Source organism: Pan paniscus, chromosome 1 (assembly GCF_029289425.2).
Source record: "Pan paniscus chromosome 1, NHGRI_mPanPan1-v2.0_pri, whole genome shotgun sequence".
Classification (NCBI taxonomy): Eukaryota; Metazoa; Chordata; class Mammalia; order Primates; family Hominidae; genus Pan; species Pan paniscus.
The window spans coordinates 98,728,219-98,749,057 of NC_073249.2; the positions used below are offsets into that span (position 1 = coordinate 98,728,219).

General features: G+C 43.1%; 1 protein-coding gene across 11 annotated transcripts in view; it reads right to left on the bottom strand.

The window, feature by feature from the left end:
* Positions 1-20,839, bottom strand: part of GABPB2 (GA binding protein transcription factor subunit beta 2) — a 60,358-nt gene that overhangs the window by 25,362 nt on the left and 14,157 nt on the right. For 2 of the 11 annotated variants that reach the window (XM_063605427.1, XM_008970430.5), the window contains exons 2-7: positions 17,102-17,209; positions 16,882-16,929; positions 14,826-14,993; positions 12,038-12,232; positions 7,438-7,588; positions 1,782-1,895 (exon numbers count right to left, since the gene is read on the bottom strand). In XM_063605427.1, coding sequence (XP_063461497.1) covers positions 1,782-1,895; positions 7,438-7,588; positions 12,038-12,232; positions 14,826-14,993; positions 16,882-16,929; positions 17,102-17,209 — 784 coding nt within the window. The remainder of the gene's footprint in view (positions 1-1,781; positions 1,896-7,437; positions 7,589-12,037; positions 12,233-14,825; positions 14,994-16,881; positions 16,930-17,101; positions 17,210-20,839) is intronic. The other 9 variants (XM_034935139.3, XM_003817282.6, XM_063605432.1 and 6 more) reach the window with 5 other exon arrangements.

Here is a 20,839-nt window from a genome sequence, read left to right on the forward strand (position 1 = left end):
ATTTGTATATATATTTGATATACATTTGATATATACATATATACACACACATATATATATATAAAATAGCCAACGCTTATGTGCCAGGTACCATCCTATGAGTGTTATGTGTATTATGTTCAATCGAGATTTTCAGTTTGATTAGTCAATATCCCAATAAACTAAGCACTATTAGAGGAAATAATTCCTACCACTATGGAATTTCTCTATCTAAAGTGTCACAGGGCCGGGCGTGGTGGCTCACACCTGTAATCCCAGCACTTGGAAGGCTGAGGTGGGCGGATCACTGAGGTCAGTAGTTTGAGACCAGCCTGGCCAACATGGCAAAACCTCATCTCTACTAAAAATACAAAATTTAGCTGGGCATGGTGGTGGGCGCCTGTAATCCCAGCTACTTGGGAGGCTGAGGCAGGAGAATTGTGCTTGAACCCCAGAGGTGGAGATTGCAGTAAGCTGAGATCACGCCACCGCATCCCAGCCTGGGTGACAGAGTGAGACTCTGTCTCAAGAAGGAAAGAAAGAAAGAGAGAAAGAGAGAAAGAGAGAGAGAGAGAGGGAGGGAGGGAAGGAGAAAGAAAGAAAGAAAGAGAGAGAGAGAGAGAGAAAGAAAGGAAAGGAAAGGAAAGGAAAGGAAAGAAAGAAAGAAAGAAAGAAAGAAAGAAAGAAAGAAAAAGAAAGAAAGAAAGAAAGAAAGAAAGAGTCACAGATAGAACTTTGCAGTAATAAGTGGGGTATCAACCATCCATATGAAACACATCTAGGTAGTTCAATGGAAATAAAGGATTCACACCTCTTAGAAACAAAGAACAGTTAAATATTAAAGCTGAAAGGTCCTGGATAGATAACCTAATCCAACCATCATGCCAAAGATGAGAAAACTAGAACCTGGAGAAGTGATTTATCCAAGATCAAAGAGCAAAGCAAAAGAATAGCAAGGACAAGTTTAATACACTGCTTTTCCCTTTGCTATGTTGTTCCCTCATATACATCTGAGTAGAGTTCTTTATGATTACACCCATTCAGAAAAATAGGATTGGAATTGGAAGAATGTTCTTACCACCCAAATGTCATGGCAGAAAGAAATCAGAACATTCTGCTTTCATATATGATGGAGCAGATGGCCAGAGGGTTCCAGACAGATTTCTAAATGTCTACTGAGCCCTACCTATGACTATATGCCCCTGCCTATATGAAGCCTTAAGTCTTCCCCCCACAGACCACTAGCTCTGGCTAAATGACTTGAAAACTTTTTTGTTTTAAATATCAGAAAGGCAATACATAGCCTATATTTGCTCAACTCCTTTGGAAATGCCAAAATAACATCTCCAGTGAAAATAAAAGCAAGCCATGAAGTACAAAGGATATGACAACGAAAAAGGTACCAGTCCCATGTATTTTGATACTTTAATATAAGATATCTGGGCTGCTATTTTGAATCATTCCATGATAGCATCAGTCAAAACATAACAGAGTATCTCCAAAAAAATCTGCTAATATGAGAATAGACATTTCAATCTGAAGTAACTAGAGTCAGGGAGAAGAAACTTCAAATTGTAAACACACAAAGGAATAATTCAGTCATTCTCTGATATTATTCAGCTGTCTGATTATACCACCTAGCAATTTTTCTTTCTGATGTTCAATGATGCCACATCCCTTTTCCTTAGCTGCCTCTAATTAAATGCAATTCTTTAATAATATTTCATGCAAATTAAATCTGCTGGAGACTTAAAAACAAAAGAAAAAGTGGTGATTCACCCAGCAGCATATCCCTTACCTACCTGTGGCTCTGTGTGAGTTGGAGAGGGGGACTGATGCCTCAGCAAGAGCTGCAAGGGTAGCCAGCACTGAGGTGGTAGAATTTGAAAACTGTACTGTTGAGGCATGGGGGTCACCTATTTCAGTAAGAAAGACAAATGAGGTCCAATGTAGAGAAAAAATTGAGGCAAATTAAAAACAGCTTATTAAATCAAAACCTCAGCTTTTCCTTCTAATGTCCTCAATCTTGTTCTCTAACTCAAACTGATATAAGCCAATTATATCAGTGTTAAAATTCTTTTAAGGTTTAAAAAGTTTTTCCTTTAAAGTGGATTAAATTAATATACTTGGAGGGCCGGGCGCCATTCCTGCCTGTAATCCCAGCACTTTGGGAGGCCGAGGCGGGTGGATCACGAGGTCAGGAGTTCAAGACCATCCTGGCTAACATGGTGAAACCCCATCTCTACTAAAAATACAAAAAATTAGCTGGGTGTGGTGGTGGGCGCCTGTAGTCCCAGCCACTTGGGAGACTGAGGCAGAAGAATGGCATGAACCCGGGAGCCAGAGCTTGCAGTGAGCTGAGATCACACCATTGCACTTCAGCCTGGGCGACAGAGCGAGACTCCTTCTCAAAAAAAAAAAAAAGTATACTTTGTACAGGGCCACTACATTCCCCTCATTTAATCATTCTCTTGGCACTGCCAGTGCTGAGCATTAGTAGCTAACAGACCAAGAGTGCTACCCACTCCCTAAGCTGGCTGGGCAGAGCTCTCCTTGGCAGCAGGCAGTAAGTGTAAAATGCATACCTCACCCCAAGCTCAGCAGTGATAAGGGAATAGTCCCCTTCTGGGCTTTACCCAATCATACTACCTTTTTTCATCAGCTAGATAGATGTGAAGAATAGGATTCACCTCTAGTACAAGAATAGTTAAAAACCTAAAGTTTCATGGCCGGACGCTGTGGCTCATGCCTGTAATCCTCGCACTTTGGGAGGCCGAGGCGGATGGATCACCTGAGGTCAGGAGTTCGAGACCAGCCTGGCCAACAAGGTGAAACCCTGTCTCTACTAAAAATACAAAAATTAGCTGGGTTGGTGGTGGGCACCTATAATCCCAGCTACTCAGGAGGCTGAGGCAAGAGAATCGCTTGAACTTGGGAAGTGGAGATTGCAGTAAGCCGAGATCGCACCACTGCACTTCAGCTTGGGTGACAGAGAAAGACTCCATCTCAATAAATAAATATATAAATAAAAAGTTTCATATATTGAATGTCAAAGGGTAGTACAATAGATTAACGCTAAAAATGCTAAATGCTAAAAATACTTTAGTTATGTCAAGATGTACTTTTATTTTTTATTTATTTACTTTTTGAGATGGAGTCTCGCTCTGTCTCCCAGGCTGGAGTGCAGTGGCACGGTCTCAGCTCATTGCAACCTCCGCCTCCCAGATTCAAGCACTTCTCCTATCTCAGCCTCCTGAGTAGCTGGGATTACAGGTGTGCACCACCATGCCCAGCTAATTTTTATACTTTTAGTAGAGACGAGGTCTCGCCATGTTGCCCAGGCTGGTCTTGAACTCCTGACTTCAGGTGATCTGCCTGCTTCGGCCTCCCAAAGTGCTGGGATTATAAGCATGAGCCACTGTGTCCAGCCAAGATGTACTTTTAAAAAGACTTTGTTCATAACCTTCTTCTCTTATATCTGTGTGCTATTCTCATAGCTAAGTTGTAAGAGGGAAGCACACTAGATCTGGCAACAGACATGCCTAACTTTATGAACCAAAAGTATTACTCTAACTGTAGATATTTCCTTGTTGGGGAAAAAAAGTATTACTCAACAGTTTTGTATAAATCTTACTTTTATAAAATGAATTATATTTCTCTATTTCTTTCACTATAATTTCAGAGATACCTATTATGCCAGTTACAAATTTATTGCCTCTCAGTTCCGAATCTACCCTTCTTTGTCCTGCCTGGTGATGCTGGGGCTGGACCCTATAAACATTTCTTGTCAGCTGGCATGATATTAAGCTTTGTTAGTATAGAAGTAGAAGTAGCTGCTGCACCCTCTATTGGCTATTCCTGTATTCTTTTCTTTTTTCTTTTTTTTGAGACGGAGTTTTGCTCTTGTTGCCCAGACTGGAGTGTAGTGGCGCGATCTCAGCTCACTGCAACTTCTGCCTCCCAGGTTCACACCATTCTCCTGCCTCAGCCTCCCTAGTAACTGGGACTACAGGCATGCGCCACCATGCCCAGCTAATTTTTGTATTTTTAGTAAGACGGGGTTTCACCATGTTAGCCAGGCTGGTCTCGAACTCCTGACCTCAAGTGATCTGCCCACCTCGGCCTCCCAAAGTGCTGGGATTATAGGCGTGAGCCAGCACACTAAGCAATATATTTTATTTTTAAATGTACTCTTAATTTTTTTTTTTTCAAGACAAACTCTGGCATTATCGCCCAGGCTGCAGTGCAGTGGTACAATCTTGGCTTACTCCAGCCTCTGCCTCCCAGGCCCAAGCTGTCCTCCCACCTCAGCCTCCCAAGTAGCTGGGACTACAGGTGTGCATCACCATGCCTGGCTAATTTTTTTTTTTTTGTATTTTTTGTACAGACCAGGTTTCACCATGCTGCCCAGGCTGCTCTCGAACTCATGAGTTCAAGCTATCCACCTGCCTCAGCCTCCCAAAGTGCTGAGATTATAGGCGTGAGCCACCGCACCCAGCCTACTCTTAATTTTTAAGTTTTCCCACTACCTATGCTTAAATATTCTTTCCAGTTTTTCTTCTTTCAAGAAGTCAGGGCCAGGCGCGGTGGCTCATGCCTGTAATCCCAGCACTTTGGGAGGCCGAGGTAGGCAGATCACCTGAGGTCAGGAGTTTGAAACCAGCCTGGCCAACATGGTGAAACCCTGTCTCTTCTAAAAATACAAAAATTAGCTGGGCGTGGTGGCAGGCACCAGTATCCCAGCTACTTAGGAGGTTGAGGCACAAGAATCGCTTGAACCTGGGAGGCAGAGTTTGCGGTGAGCCAAGATCATGCCACTGCACTCCAGCCTGAGTGACAGAGTAAAACTCTGTCTCCAAAAAAAAAAAAAAAAAAAAAAAGGGCCAGGCACAGTGGCTCACACTTGTAATCCCAATACTTTGGGAGGCTAAGGCAGGTGAATTGCTTGAGCCCAGGAGTTTGAGACCAGCCTGGGCAACATGGTGAAACCCCATCTCTACTAAAAACTACAAAAAAATTAGCTGGGTGTGGTGGCAGGCGCCTGTAATCCCAGCATTTTAGGAGGCCATGGCGGGTGGATCACAAGGTCAGGAGTTCGAGACCAGCCTGGCCAACATGGTGAAACCCCGTCTCTACTAAAGATACAAAAATTAGCCAGGCATGGTGGCAGGCGCCTGTAATCCCAGCTACTCGGGAGGCTGAGGCAGGAGAATCACTTGAACCCAGGAGGCGGAGGTTGCAGTGAGCTGAGATTGGGCCACTGCACTCCAGCCTGGGCGACAGAGCGATACTCCGTCTCAAAAAAAAAAAAAAAGTTGTTTTAATCAGTGTGACTGAACCAATATGAATACAAAAGATTGTGAATGTTCTGATTACATGTATATATAAATTTAATGTAAAGTTTTTGTATCATCCTGCTGAATGCAAAATTATTTTAAATAACTGTTGATAGCTTATAAAATGAAGATCACTATTGCCCCCTGGTGGGCATGTTGGGGTCAAACTTCGCTAAGATACTACGTTTTCATTTAATAGCTATTATTGAAGCCCTACTATAAAATGGACCTTGAAATACAAATTCTCAAACTCTCACAACAACCTCATAAACTAGGTATTATTATATCCCAATTTTGCAGATAAGTAAACAAGGCATAGAAAAGTATGAAGTTTTCCTAGGGTTAAGCAGCTAGTCAACCAATAATTATTTGAGCACAATTCTGATTCCAAAATTCTGTGTATATCACATACATTGCTTCTTCTCTTTTACCACACTACCTCTCAATATCAATAGCTTAGTCAAGATCTTTCCTTTGACATTATAGAAACTTAACTAAGAATACTGTTATTTCAAATAAAAGAAACAGAAAAAGAAACAAATAGTCAATTGGAAAATTTATTTAAATGAGGACACAAGTTATTTCATTGTAAAAAAAATATTTATAAAAGGAGATGCTAACTGAAAGTCCAGGTGCGGTGGCTCATGCCTGTAATCCCAGCACTTTGGGAGGCCGAGGCGGGTAGATCATGAGGTCAGGAGATCAAGACCATCCTGGCTAACACGGTGAAACCCCGTCTCTAGTAAAAATACAAAAATTAGCTGGGCGTGGTGGCACATGCCTGTAGTCCCAGCTACTCAGGAGGCTGAGGCAGGAGAATCGCTTAAACCCGGGAGGCAAAGGTTGCAGTGAGCCAAGATTGCGCCACTGCACTCCAGCCTGGGAAACACAGTGAGACTCCACCTCAGAGAAAAAAATAAAAAATAAAAAATAAAAAATAAAGGAGATGCTGAAAAACAAACTCATTCATTCTTATTTAGATAGAAGGTTTTGTTGAAAACATGCAGGTTTCTTTCTTTCTTTTTTTTTTTTTTTTTTGAGATGAAGTTTCACTCTTGTTGCCCAGGCTGGAGTGCAATGGCGCAATCTCGGCTCACTGCAACCTCCGCCTCCCAGGTTCAAGCGATTCTCCTGCCTCAATCTCACAAGTAGCTGGGATTACAGGCACCCACCACCACAGCCGGCTAATTTTTGTATATTTAGTAGAGATGGGGTTCCACCATGTTGACCAGGCTGGTCTTAAACTTCTGACTTCAGGTGATCCACCCACTTCGGCCTCCCAAAGTGCTGGGACTACAGGCGTGAGGCACCGCGCCAAGTCAAAAACATACAGGTTTCAAAAGATCAACACCAAGTAGTTTTCTCTGCTGTTTTCTTTTTATATATGCACTAAGAACAAATCCAGACTCTTATACTTTATTCAGATAATCACATTTACCTCTTTTATATCAGTACTCCAAAAGCCGCTTATGTTTATTCTGCTTTGTTACTGCTTTAAACTATTAATGTTTATTTCCCTTATCAGTATCATGTTGAGGCACCTTCATATTTTCATTTTTGGTCTAGGCATAACCCTTCAATAGATTAATCTGTACAATATTTTCCTTTTTTTTTTTTTTTTTTAGAGACAGGGTCTTGCTCTGTCATCCAGGCCAGAGTACAGTGGCACAATTATAACTCACAGTAAGTCCAACTCCTGAGCTCACGAGATCCTCCCATGTCAGCCTCCTGAGTAGCTGGGACTGCAGGTATGCATCACCATGCCCACCCAATTTATTTTTAGTAGAGGATGGGGTCTTGCTATGTTGTCCAGTCCAGGGTGGCCTCAAGCAATCTTCCCACCTTGGCCTCCCAAAGCATTGGGATTACAGATATGAGCCACTGTGCCCAAGCCAGAATATTTTACTTTTAACACAATAAGTATTCCTTTGTAATCCCTATGTATGATCTTCCCTTCCCCAGAAAGAATAAGTACCTCAGCTTTAAAATCCATTACAAATCTTCTGCTTTGGCAATATTTTAATTAAGGAGTATTAGAAAGGGTATCCATTCATCTTCTGGAAAATCTAGGGTTCTGTTCTTTTTTGAGTCTAAAATAAATTTCATGTTATCAGAACATTACCTGAGGTTGTTTTGGTGTTGGTTGAAGAAATAAGGCTTGCGAGGTTAACAACCTCACCCGACGTGAAGATGAATGGAGCAGCCATACTCACAGGGTCAGTCACAGGGTTGGCTCTCTCTGGATTAACATTCACCTGATTCTGCATTGCTTCCTATCAAACAAGGCAGGATATTTCAATCAGAACACTTATTAGCTTTTCTTTTCTTTCTTTTTTTTTTTTTTTGAGACAGTCTCACTCTGCCACCCAGGCTGGAGTGCAGTGGCACGATCTCGGCTCATTGCAACCTCCACCTCCTGGGTTCAGGCAATTCTCATGACTCACCCTCCCAAGCAGCTGGGATTACAGGCACACGCCACCACGCCCAGCTAATTTTTTGTATTTTTAGTAGAGGGTTTTGCCATGTTGCCCAAGTTGGTCTAGAACTTGTGGGCTCAGGCAAATCGCCCACCCTGGCCTCCTAAAGTGGTAGGATTACAGGCTTGAGCCACCGTGCCCAGCCCAAGAACACTTATTAGCTTTAGTTACACAGTTACTGAACAGCATATTCCACTCCCATCCCAATGCTCTATCAATTATAACTAGTTCCCGTACACAATGTCCCAGGGAGATCAGAGTTCTCATTAAGACCACCATTTTTTTTCAGACCAGGCCAACAGAGTTGTTAGGTTGCTTTCCAAAGCTTGTTCCTACTTCAGGAAAGCAAAGGTGTATCATTTGCAAAAACTTCTAGACAATTCAATTAACCTCTATGAATCTTGTTTTTTCATTTGAAAAATGAGGGAGTCAGGCCAGGCACGGTGGCTCATGCCTGTAATCCCACCACTTTGGGAGGCTGAGGCGGGTGGACCACTTGAGGTCAGGAGTTTGAGACCAGCTTGGCCAACATGGTGAAACCCTGTCTCTACTAAATGCAAAAATATCAGCTGGGCGTGGTGGCAGGTGCTTGTAATCCCAGCTACTCGGGAGGCTGAGGCAGGAGAATTGCTTGAACCCAGGAGGCCAAGATTGCGGTAAGCCAAGTTGGCGTCATTATATTCCAGCCTGGGCGACAGAGTGAGACTCCGTCTCAAAAAAAGAAAAAAGAAAAATGAGGGAGTTGACCTGAATAGTCTAAAAAGTAATTTCCAGCACTAACATTTTGTGATTAATTATCTACAAGTCAGTGTGCTAGCAAGAGATCCCTGCAGAGTATCTATAGAGAACAATATTCTCTAGAGTTTTGTCCAACTACTTGTTCCATTTGGCCATTGAAAAAATTCCTGAGAGAATATATAACAAGCAAATAAATAAGTGCCAGATTTTAAAGTCTCGCTCCATATGCTGTACTTTTGCTTCCAGGGATATCTGTTCAATTTTGGTGAAAAGTAGCTTATCTTTATTACTTTCAGAAGCAATTTTCTACAAACATAATCATTACTTTAAAAAGTCCAGTTATGAAAGGGCTCTAAACAAAGAATTGAAAGTTCAAGGGACTAACCAGTATATAGACCACCTGTCAATTAAAAAAAAATACTGAAAATGCAGCAGAAATGGCTTGCTTGCTTGCTTTCTCTGTCTCTCTCTCTTTTTATTTTTTTTTGAGACGGAGTCCCACTCTGTCGCCCAGGCTGGAGTGCAGTGGTGCGATCTCGGCTCACTGCAACCTCCGCCTCCAGGGTTCCTGCCTCAGCATCCCAAGTAGCTGGGACTATAGGCGCACGCTGCCATGCCCGGCTAATTTCTTTTGTATTTTAGTAGAGACAGGGTTTCATCGAGTTGCCCAGGCTGGCGTTGAACTGAGCTCAGGCAATCCACCCTCCTCAGCCTCCCAAAGTGTTAGGATTACAGGCATGAGCCACCACGCCCAGCCAGAAATGACTGTTTTTCATATATAATTATCCCCTTGACTAAGAGCTTCAAATGAAACAGGTTATCCATTCTTTGGATATTGTGAAATTCCTTTTTTTTTTTTTTTTTTGAGAGTCTCACTCTTGTCTCCCAGGCTGGAGTACAGTGGCACGATCTCAGCTCAGCTCACTACAACCTCCACCTCCCAAGTTCAACCGATTCTCCTGCCTCCGTCTCCCAAGTAGCTGGGATTACAGGCACCCACCACCAAGCCAGCTAATTTCCGTATTTTTAGTAAAGATGAGGTTTCACCATGTTGGCCAGGCTGGTCTTGAAGTCCTGACCTCAGGGGATTCACCCGCCTCGGCCTCCCAAAGTGCTAGGATTACAGGCGTGAGCTACCATGCCTGGCCTAAATTCCTTCTTGAATTTGCCCTTTTCCTTTATCCTCCACTAGGACCTGAAGTGTTCACAGCACGATAAAATTAAAGATAGGAAATAAAATATTACAATATTACATGATAAATAGACATCTAGTAAGTGCTATGGGAGCACAGAGGAGGGAAGAGTAGCACTGCTACGTGGCGAAATAGTAGCACTTCCTTGGTTCAAGTTCTCATTGGCCCTTGCCTGGCCTAATGAAAGTCACCGTATAGTTATTTAGCATTAAGTGTCTCTCTCATCTGTGTGCCACATTCCAAACAATCATCTTTTTAAACCAAATTTAGTCATATCATTCCTCTATTTAAAAACTTCTATCCAAATGCATCGCCCACATAATAGTTCAAACTCCTTCACATGCTGTAAAGCATCCCTACATTCAGAATCCAGCCTAACTTTCAAGCTTAGCATCTGCCACTCCCAAACTCTACTTCCTTTGCCCATTCTCTCATCACTCAACTACTTTTTCTTGAACATTCCACGTTCTTTCACACCTCTGTGTCTTTGATTTGCTCTTTTTCTAGGCTAGAATATAGTTTTCTCACTTCTCTGCCTACTTCAATATTCAGTTCACATTCCACTATTCCCTCCTTTGTGCTCCCATGGCACTTACTAGATATCTATTTATCATGCAATATTATAATATTTTCTTGCCTGTCTTTACTTTTATCATGCTTTCAACACTTCATGTCCTATTAATTTTTTTTTTTTTTTGAGATGGAATCCTGCTGTGTCACCCAGGCTCGAGTGCAGTGGCGCGATCTTGGCTCACTGCAACCTCTGCCTCCCAGGTTCAAGTGATTCTCCTGCTTCAGCCTCCCGAGTAGCTGGGATTACAGGCACACGCCACCATGCCCAGCAAATTTTTTTTGCATTTTTAGTAGAGACGGGCTTTCACCATATTGGCCAGGCTGGTTTCGAACTCCTGACCTCAGGTGATCCACCTGCCTCGGCCTCCCAAAGTGTTGGGATTACAGGCATGAGCCACCACGCCTGGCCCATGTCCTGTTAATTTTTATATCCCCTGTCCTATTGTTCCCTGATGTACAGTGCTGGCTTAAGAAATTAATGGGCAGGCCAGGCGCAGTGGCTCACACCTGTAATCCCAGCACTTTGGGAGGCCGAGGCAGGCGGATCACCTGAGGTCAGGGGTTCAAGACCAGCCTGGCCAAAATGGTGAAACCCTGTCTCTACAAAAATACAAAAATTAGCTGGGCATGATGGCAGGTGCCTGTAATCTCAGCTACTCAGGAGGCTGAGGAGGAAGAATCACTTGAATCCAAGCAGTGAGCCGAGATCGTGCTATTGCACTGGGCGACAGAGTGAGACTCTATCTCGGGGTCGGGGGTGGGAAACAGAAATTAATGGGATACAGCCGGCACAGTGGCTGACACTTGTAATCCCAGCACTTTGAGAGGCCAAGGCAGGTGGATCACCTGAGGTTAGCAGTTCGAGACCAGCCTGGGCAACATGGCGAAACCCCATCTCTACTAAAAATACAAAAATAAGCTGGTCATGGTAGTGTGTGGCTATTGTCCCAGCTGCTTGGGAGGCTAAGGTGGAAGAATCCCTCAAACCCAGGAAATGGAGGCTGCAGTGAGCTGAGATCATGCCACTGCATTCCAGCCTGGGCAACAGAGTGAGACTCTGCCTCAAAAAAAAAAAAAAAAAAAAAAAAGGACGAAATCGTCACAGTTAATTTTAAATTCTGAAGTGGCTTCCTTATCACTCAATATGCTTTAGAGCTTCATAGATAGTCCCCAATTTACAAGGGTTCAACTTACAATTTTTCAACTTTGCCATGGTGTGAAAGTGATCTGACTTATGATGGGGTTACAGCTGCATAAACTCATCATAAATGGATTCAAAGTAACCCTATCATAAGTCAAGGAGCATCTGTATACTGTCTCACATCAGTTGATGAATATTCAGAAAACATCAAGTAACTTTTAATATTGTCCCAAGTCAAGTTTAATTAGAAAGGGAAATTTTCATGGAGAAAAAGACATTCTAAAGCCAAATAAATGTTTTTGGTACTAGCCACAACATGGTTCTTTAATCACCATGATTAATTCAGGGCTTTATAGAATATATATATTAAAAATATATATAAAAATATAAAAAAAATATGCATATACATATATACACACAAATATATATTCTATACATAGCTGTATTTTAAAGATACTAATGACACTGAGTCACAAGATTGAGACATATTAGAAGTGCTACTTTAATAAAATAGGGAAAATTCAGTTTTGTTTCAGCTCCTATAAAAAAATCCTTAACTTCAATTAACATACATTCTGGAGAGTATAAAAAGAACCACACCTGGAGGATGACCAAAATCTCAGCATTGTTTTTCTCCAGAGCTATGTCAAAGGCTGATTTATCAAATTTGCTGAAAGCATGGACATCAGCTCCATATTTGATAAGTAACTCTACGACATCTCGATGGTGGCGCTCTGTGGCCCAATGCAAAGCTGTCATCTTCAGCATGTCCTTGGCATTCACATCTGCACCATTCTGTCACAGAAAAGCATTTTTTTCAACAAACAGCGGTTATAGTAGCACAGGTGCAACATCCCATCATCAAATACAGAGGATTTCCATAGAGATTACGTACTCAAATCTAGATCACATTTAAGGAATATCAAAGGGAAAAACATTTCTCAAATTCTCCTAAATGCTGACAGACATAATGCTTTCAACGAGTGGGTCCTCTAAGGACATCATTGGGAAATTAAACAGATGGAAGACAAAGAGAGAAAGAACAGATTTTTGTGGCATTTATTAACAGAAAGCCAAGTGCCTGAATAAATAGGCATAAGTGCAGAGAATACCTTCAGGAACGGAAAGAAGAAAAATCAGTAAGTCTGTTTAGCCTTTAAAAAATTAGAAAAGCTTGAGCTCAGGAGTTCAAGATGAACCTGGGGAACATGGTGAAAAAACATGCCTCTACAAAAAATTTAAAACATTAGCCAGGCATGGTAGTACGTGCCTGTTGTCCCAGCTAAAGGGGAGGCTGAGGTAGGAGAATCTCTTGAGCCTGGGAGGTGGAGGCTGCACCACCACACTCTAGCCTGGGTGACAGAGTGAGACCACCGTCTCCAAAAAAAAAAAACAACAACAACAAAAAAAACAAAAACCATTAATAATAATAATAATAAATTGGAAAACTAGGCTGGGAGCAATGGCTCATGCCTGTAATCCCAGAACTTTGGAAGGCTGAGGATGGAAGGATCACTTGAGGCCAGGAGTCTGAGACCAGCCTGGTCAATGTAGTGAGATCTCATCTGTATTTTTTTTTTAAAATACGATTTAAAAAAAATGGCTGGGTGCGGTGGCTCACGCCTGTAATCCCAGCACTTTGGGAGGCTGAGGCGGGTGGATCACGAGGGTCAAGGGATGTAGACCATCCTGGCCAATATGGTTAAACCCCATCTCTACTAAAAATATAAAAATTAGCTGGGTGTGGTGGAGCACGCCTGTAGTCCCAGCTACTCTGGAGGCTGAGGCAGGAGAATCGCTTGAACCTGGGAGGCAGAGGTTGCAGTGAGCCAGTATTGCGCCACTGCACTCCAGCCTGGCGACAGAGCAAGACTCCGTCTCAAAAAAAAAAAAAAAATTAGAAAACTGGCTAGGCACAGTAACCCCACACCTGTCAGTGTTGGGAGGCTGAGGCAGGAGAATTGCTTGAGGCCAGGAGTGCAAGGCCAGCCTGGGCTGGGCAATACAACGAGACCCTATTCTCTACAAAAAATAAAAACAAAAATAAATTAGCTGGGCATGGTGCTGCATGCCTGTAGTCCTCCCAGCTACTTTGGAGGCTGAGGCAGTAGGATTGCTTGAACCCAGATGTTGAAAACTGCAGTGAGCTATGATCATGCCACTGCTCTCCAGCCAGGACAAAAGAGTGAGACCCTGTCTCAAATTTAAAAAATTGTTTTAGGGCCAGGCGTGGTGGCTCACACCTATAATTCCACCACTTTGGGAGTCCGAGGCAGGCAGATCACAAGGTCAGGAGTTTGAGACCAGCCTGGCCAACACAGTGAAACCCCATCTCTACTAAAAATACAAAAAAAAATTAGCTGAGCATGGTGGCGGGCACCTGTAATCACAGCTACTTGGGAGGCTGAGGTAGGAGAATCGCTTGAACCCAGGAGGCAGAGGTTACAATGAGCCAAGATTGTGCCACCGCACTCCAGCCTGGGCGATAGTGCGAGACTTCATCTTTTTTTTTTGGAGACACAGGAGTGAGCCACCGCACCCGGCTGAGAGTTCATCTCAAAAAAAAAAAAAATTGTTTTAATAAATTAGAAAACAGTCAGGTGCGGTGACTCACATCTGTAATCCAAGCACTTTGGGAGGCCAAGGCAGGTGGATCACCTGAGGTCAGGAGTTTGAGACCAGCCTGGGCAACATGGTGAAACCCCATCTCTACTAAAAATACAAAAATTGGCTGGGTGTAGTGGCGGGCGCCTGTAATTCCAGCTACTCGGGAGGCTGAGGCAGGAGAATCACCTCAACCCAGGAGGCAGAGGTTGTGGTGAGCAGAGATCGTGCCACTGCACTTCAGCCTGGGCCACAAGAGCAAGACTCCTTCTCAAAAATCAAACAAACAAACAAAAAATAAATAAGAAAACAGACTCCTCATAGCCATGAAGGTTTTTTTGTTTTGTTTTGTTTTGTTTTGAGACGGATTCTTGCTCTGTTGTCCAGGCTGGAGTGCAGTGGCGCGATCTTGCCTCACCACAACCTCCGCCTCCCAGGTTCAAGCGATTCTCCTGCCTCAGCTTCCTGAGTAGCTGCGATTACAGTCGCACACCACCACGTCCTGCTAATTTTTTTTTGCTTTTTTTCAGTAGCGATGGGGTTTCACCATGTTGGTCTGGCTGGTCTCGAATTCCTGACCTTGTGATCCACCCGTCTCGGCCTCCCAAAGTGCTGGGATTATAGGCACCCGGCCTGCCATGAAGACTCCTGGAGATGCAACTTAATGCTATAACTGTCCTAAACTTAATCATTCCCAAGTCATTTCCTAGTACCCATTTAAGTAAGAAAACAGGAAAGTGGATGCCTTTTTAACAATATAACCTTGCCCCTATTCTTGCTTTACCCGAACAAGCAGTTCCACGATGTGCGCATGTCCATCGGCTGCAGCCATGTGCAAGGGGGTCCTGTCTACTTTAGTCCGGGCATCCCTGCTAACACCTGCTCGAAGGAGTACTTCTGCTGTGGAATAATGACCATATTGAGCTGCAAGGTGGAGGGGTGATGTTCCAAGCTGTGGAAAAATAATGCTCATTGAATATCCACTGTGTGCAGAGTCCTAGATCGTTACTGGAGAGATACAAATGAACAAGCTATGGTTCTTGTCCTTCAAGAGAGAATCTGGTTGGGCAGATAAAACTGAAAAAATGCTTAAATTTACAAATTAAAGGCCAGGGGCCAGGTGCACTGGCTCACACCTGTAATCCTAGCACTTTGGGAGGCCAGGGTGGGCAGATCACCTGAGGTCAGGAGTTCAAGACTCTTCTGGCCAACATGGTGAAACCCCGTCTCAACTAAAAAATACAAAAAAAGTTAGCCAGGCGTGGTGGTGGGCACCTGTAATCCCAGCTACTCAGGAGGCTGAGGCAGGGAGAATTGCTTTGAACCTGGGAGGCGGAGGTTGCAGTGAGCTGAGATTGTGCCACTGCACTCCAGCCTGGGCGACAGAGTGAAACGCCGTCTCAAAAAAAAAAAAAAATTAACATGCTAATGGACAAATAAATATACCACCAATTGAATAAGTACTAAGTATAATGGCTTTATGTCAGGTGGATTTATCAGTTAAGATTCCCTAAAGGACGTGACTTTACGCAGCGTCTAGAAGGTTAAAACAAACAAAAAAAGGATCAGGCTGGATGTGGTGGCTCATGCCTGCAATCCCAGCACTTTGGGAGGTCAAGGCAGGAGGACTGCTTGAGCCCAAGAGATCAAGACCAGCCTGGGCAACATAGAGAGACCTTATCTCATAATAAATTAAAAAATAAATAAATAAAGTAAATTTAAAAAAAGAAAAAGGGTACAGACTAGAAAGTTACATGTGGAATTTGAGGTACAAATTTGACTGACTGGAAGAAAAGTTTTTTGCCACAGTAAAGCAGGGCAAAATGAATGATGAGATGAAGACGCAATAAAAATTTAGCAATGATGTATCAACAGCAATAAGTCAGTCTGTCATCCCAGTGTAAATCTTGTAAGAGTTATCTATCAGCATCCACTTTGGCCAGAGCTCTATTCCCTTCTTTTTGTTATGCTCTTTATTTTAAGCCTGTTTAGTTTATTCTTTGCTTTTTCATATATTTAGCCTCTCTGCCTGACTGAATTTAATTCACATTGTTCTTTCCAGGTCTATTTATAGAAATGCTAATTTCATGAGTTTCCTTTTCTTTCTTTTTGTGAAATGCTAAGAATCTGTTGGCCTCTCAATTAATCAGTCCAGAATAGAGGTCACTCATTCATTGAAATTGTTAAAATTAGGCAATGTGTACAAAATCTGTGACTGCTAAGAAAGCCCACATTATAACTTGGACCTGTTTCTTCTGAAACTCTTTGGTTTCCAAGATGGTTGAGGCTAAATTACACCTTCCTCTTTAATGTTTTTTGAACAGTCGTAAAGGAAACAAAACAGCTAGATGACTTCTTTTTTTTTTTTGAAACAGAGTTTCCAAGCTGTAGTGCAATGGTGCAATCTCGGCTCACTGCAACCTCCACCTCCCGAGTTCACGCGATTCTCCTGCCTCAGCCTCTCAAGTAGCTGGGATTACAGGCGTGCGCCACCATGCCCAGCTAATTTTTTGTATTTTTAGTAGAAACGGGGTTTCACCATGTTAGCAGGCTGGTCTCGAACTCCTGACCTCAGGTGATCCGCCCGCCTTGGACTCCCAAAGTGCTGGGATTACAGGCGTGAGCCACCACGCTCAGCCTAGACAATTTCTTATTAACCAGGGCATATTAGAGAAAAGGAAACAAGGAATTTATTAGTCTAGGAATGCATTCTTATTATATTGATTTTGTTTAATTTCTAGCTAATTACAGAAGCCTATAACCCAAATACACTCCAGAGACAGTTAAACCTTTAGAAAATACTCTAAAAAACATTATAGAAAATCACAAGTATATAATACCTTACAATTATCACCTATATATCCACAGGAGACTCTCAATTTGGAAAACTAAAAGAAAAAGAAAACCACATATTCAGATGAGACAAAGAAAATAAAACTCTTGTAAGGGATATGAGGTAGAAAGGGAGTGAAGAAAAACCAATAGTCTGTTAGCCTTTAAGAAAAATGTTGGTAAAAGCATACATTGGAAATAATTAAGAGACCTCTCCTCTAAGCTTACCCAGTCTGTGGTGAATGGGGCGCCATTTGCCATCAACGTTCTCACTTCATCATCTTGGCCTTTTCTTGCTGCTTCTAGCAACCTCTTTCCCAAGTCCACCAAAGACATCTTTATGCATAGGAACAAAAGTTTTCAGGTAGCTATAACTCGAAAATAAGGAAAGCTGCCAATACATTTTTTAGAAGACTTCTTATATTTGAATGTATATAAGATACATCTCAAGTTGACTGTCTGGTAGGTCACTTCCTTTCTACCTCGTCTAACACAAACAATAAAATATTTGGGAATGTTTCAAGCCCTAACACATAGTTCTATCACTTTCAATCCCCAGAAAAATACTCTGGAAATATCTGCAACACACTATGACCTTTCTAGTTTAAGGAATCGATAAAACACCATTTCATTCCCCTGAAATGAAGAAGGGTACAATATTATTTTAAGGAACATAATATAAAATAATAAAGTATGTACTTTGATCTCCAGGAAGGGAGCAAGGTGGATGCCCATCTGTGAAACTACTGCTTGATGGAAATTATGAGAGCCCTTATTAGCAACTAACTGCTCTCTCTGGAGGTTTGTAGGTCTTTGGATAGCACAATGAAACAGGACACATCAAGGTTTCCAAATAAAACTGTAACTCTCTTTTGAGACTGAGTCTCGCTGTATTGCTCAGGCTGGAGTGCAGTGGTGTGATCTTGACTCAGTGCAACCTCTGCCTCCCGGGTTCAAGCAATTCTCCTGCCTAAGCCTCCTGAGTAGCTGGGATTACAGGCACCCGCCACCATGCCTGGCTAAATTTTGTATTTTTAGTAGAGATGGGGTTTCACCATGTTGGCCAGGCTGGTCTTGAACTCCTGAAATCAAGTGATCCACCCACCTCAGCCTCCCAAAGTGTTGGGATTACAGGCATGAGCCACTGCGCCCGGCCCAAACTGCATCTTAATCTAGTTTTTATCTTCTGACTATGGTGTAATCATATAATCATGCTTAAAATTTAAGGAGACAAAGAGGGGTGCAGTGGCTTGGGACTGTAATCCCAGCACTTTGGGAGGTCAAGGTAGGAGGATTATTTGAGCTCACAAGTTTGAGACCAGCCTAGGCAAAATGGCGAAACCGTCTCACAAAAAATACAAAAATTGGCCGGGCGCGGTGGCTCACGCCTGTAATCCCAGCACTTTGGGAGGCCAAGGCAGGCAGATCACCTGAGGTCAGGAGTTTGAGACCAGCCTGGCCGACATAGTGAAACCCTGTCTCTACTAAAAATACAAAAATTAGCCAGGTGTGGTGGCACATGCCTGTAGACCCAGCTACTTGGGAGGCTGAGGCAGGACAATTGCTTGAACCTGGGAGGTGGATGTTGCAATGAGCTGAGATCGCACCACTGCACTCCAGTCTGGGCGACAGAGCGAGACACTATCTCGAAAAAATAAAAAATATATATACAAAAAAATACAAAAATCAGCTGGGCATGGTGGTGCGTGCCTATAGTCTCAGCTACTCAGGAGGCTAAAGTAGGAGGAAAACTTGAGCTCAGGAGGTGGAGGTTGCAGTGAGCTGAGATTGCACCACTGCACTCTAGCCTGGGCAACAGAGCCAGATCTTGACTCAAAAAAAAAAAAAAATTAAGAACAAGCTTTCACTGATTAAACACTGATCTCGTTAGGCCAGTAGCTCAACAAATATGGTTTATGGACCCCTGGTGGTCCCTGATGCCTTTTTAGGGAACTATGAGGTCAAAACTATTTTTGTTATAATACAAAAACATTATTTGCCTTTTTTCTTTTTCCATGTTTACATTAGCACTAACGGTGCAAATCCAACAGTGGGTACAACTCCTGGTGCCTTAGCATGAATCAAACTGTGCTATTGGTTATTGTATTCTTCACTGCCATGTAATCTCAAGGGAAAATTGCCAGTTCTACTTAGGAGTGTCCTGGATGACACAGCAAAAATTATTAATTGTATTAAATCTCAACACCTGAATATATGTGTTTATAATTTATGTGTGACAAAATGGGGAGTATACATAAAGCACTTTTTTTTTTTTTGAGACAGGGTTTCACTCTGTCACCCAGGCTGGAGTGCAGTGGGCACAATCACAGCTCACTGCAGTCCTGACCTCCTGGGCTCATGGGATCCTCCCATCTCAGCTTCCCGAGTAGCTGGGACTACAAGCACACACCACCATGCCCAGCTAATTTTCGTATTTTTTGTAGAGATGGGGATTCACAATATTGTTCAGGCTGTTCTCAAACTCCTGGGCTCAAGCAATCGACCCATCTTGGCCCCCCCAGTGTTGGGATTACAGGCGTGAGCCACCACACCCAGCCTCTTCTCTACCTTTTTGCCCAAATGACAATTATATTGTACCCACTATTCTGCATGATCTGTCCATAGCAATAGAATCCCAAAGTGTTGGGATTACAGGCATGAGCCACTGTGCCTATCCGACATAAAATACTTCTGCTGCTTACTGAAACATGATGGTTTTCTTGAGAAAAAGCACTACACGATTAAGTTACAAGCTAAAATAACTGCTTTTGGCCAGGCGCAGCGGCTCACGCCTATAATCCCAGTACTTTGGGAGGCCCAGGCAGGCGGATCACGAGGTCAGGAGATCAAGACCATCCTGGCTAACACGGTGAAACTCCATCTCTACTAAAAATACTATATATATATATATATATATATATATATATATATATATATATATGCCAGGTGTGGTGGCAGATGCCTGTAGTCCCAGCTACTCAGGAGGCTGAGGCAGGAGAATGGTGTGAACCCTGGAGGCGGAGCTTGCAGTGAGCCGAGATTGTGCCACCGCACTCCAGCCTGGGTGACAGAGCGAGACTCTGTCTCAAAAAAAAATAAAATAAATAACTGCTTTTATCATGGAACATCATTTTATTATTTTATTTTTGAGACAGAGTTTTGCTCTCATCACCCAGGCTGGAGTGCAATGGCATGATTTCGGCTCACTGCAACCTCTGCTTCCCAGGTACAAGCGATTCTCCTGCCTCAGCCTCCCAAGTATCTGGAATTACAGGCACCCACCACCATGCCCGGCTAATTTTTGTATTTTTAGTAGAGAGGGGTTTTGCCATGCTGGTCAGGCTGGTCTCGAACTCCTGACCTCAGATGATCTGCCTGCCTCGGCCTCCCAAAGTGCTGGGATTACAGGTGTGAGCCACCGCGCCTGGCCATTTTATTTTATTATTTTTGAGACGGGTTCTTGCTCTGTCACCCAGGCTGAAGTGCAGTGCTGTGATCACAGCTCACTGCAGATTTGACCACTTAGGCTCAAGCAATTCCATCTCAGCCTTCCAAGTAGCTGAGACTACAGGCAAGTGGCACCATGCCCAGCTAATTTTTTTTTTTAATTTTTTGTAGAGACAGAGTCTGCAACATCACTTTTATATGAAGGAATGATGAATAGACCAAGGGCTCAGGTATATGGCAGGTATGTTTTTTAAAAATGAACAGCTGGCTGGGCGCGGTGGCTCACGCCTGTAATCCCAACACTTTGGGAGGCAGAGGCGGGCGGATCACAAGGTCAGGAGATCGAGACCATCCTGGCTAACCTGGTGAAATCCCGTCTCTACTAAAGATACAAAAAATTAGCTGGGCATGGTGGCGGGTACCTGTAATCCCAGCTACTCGGGAGGCTGAGGCAGGAGAATGGCATGAACCTGGGAGGCGGAGCTTGCAGTGAGCTGAGATTGCGCCACTGCACTCCAG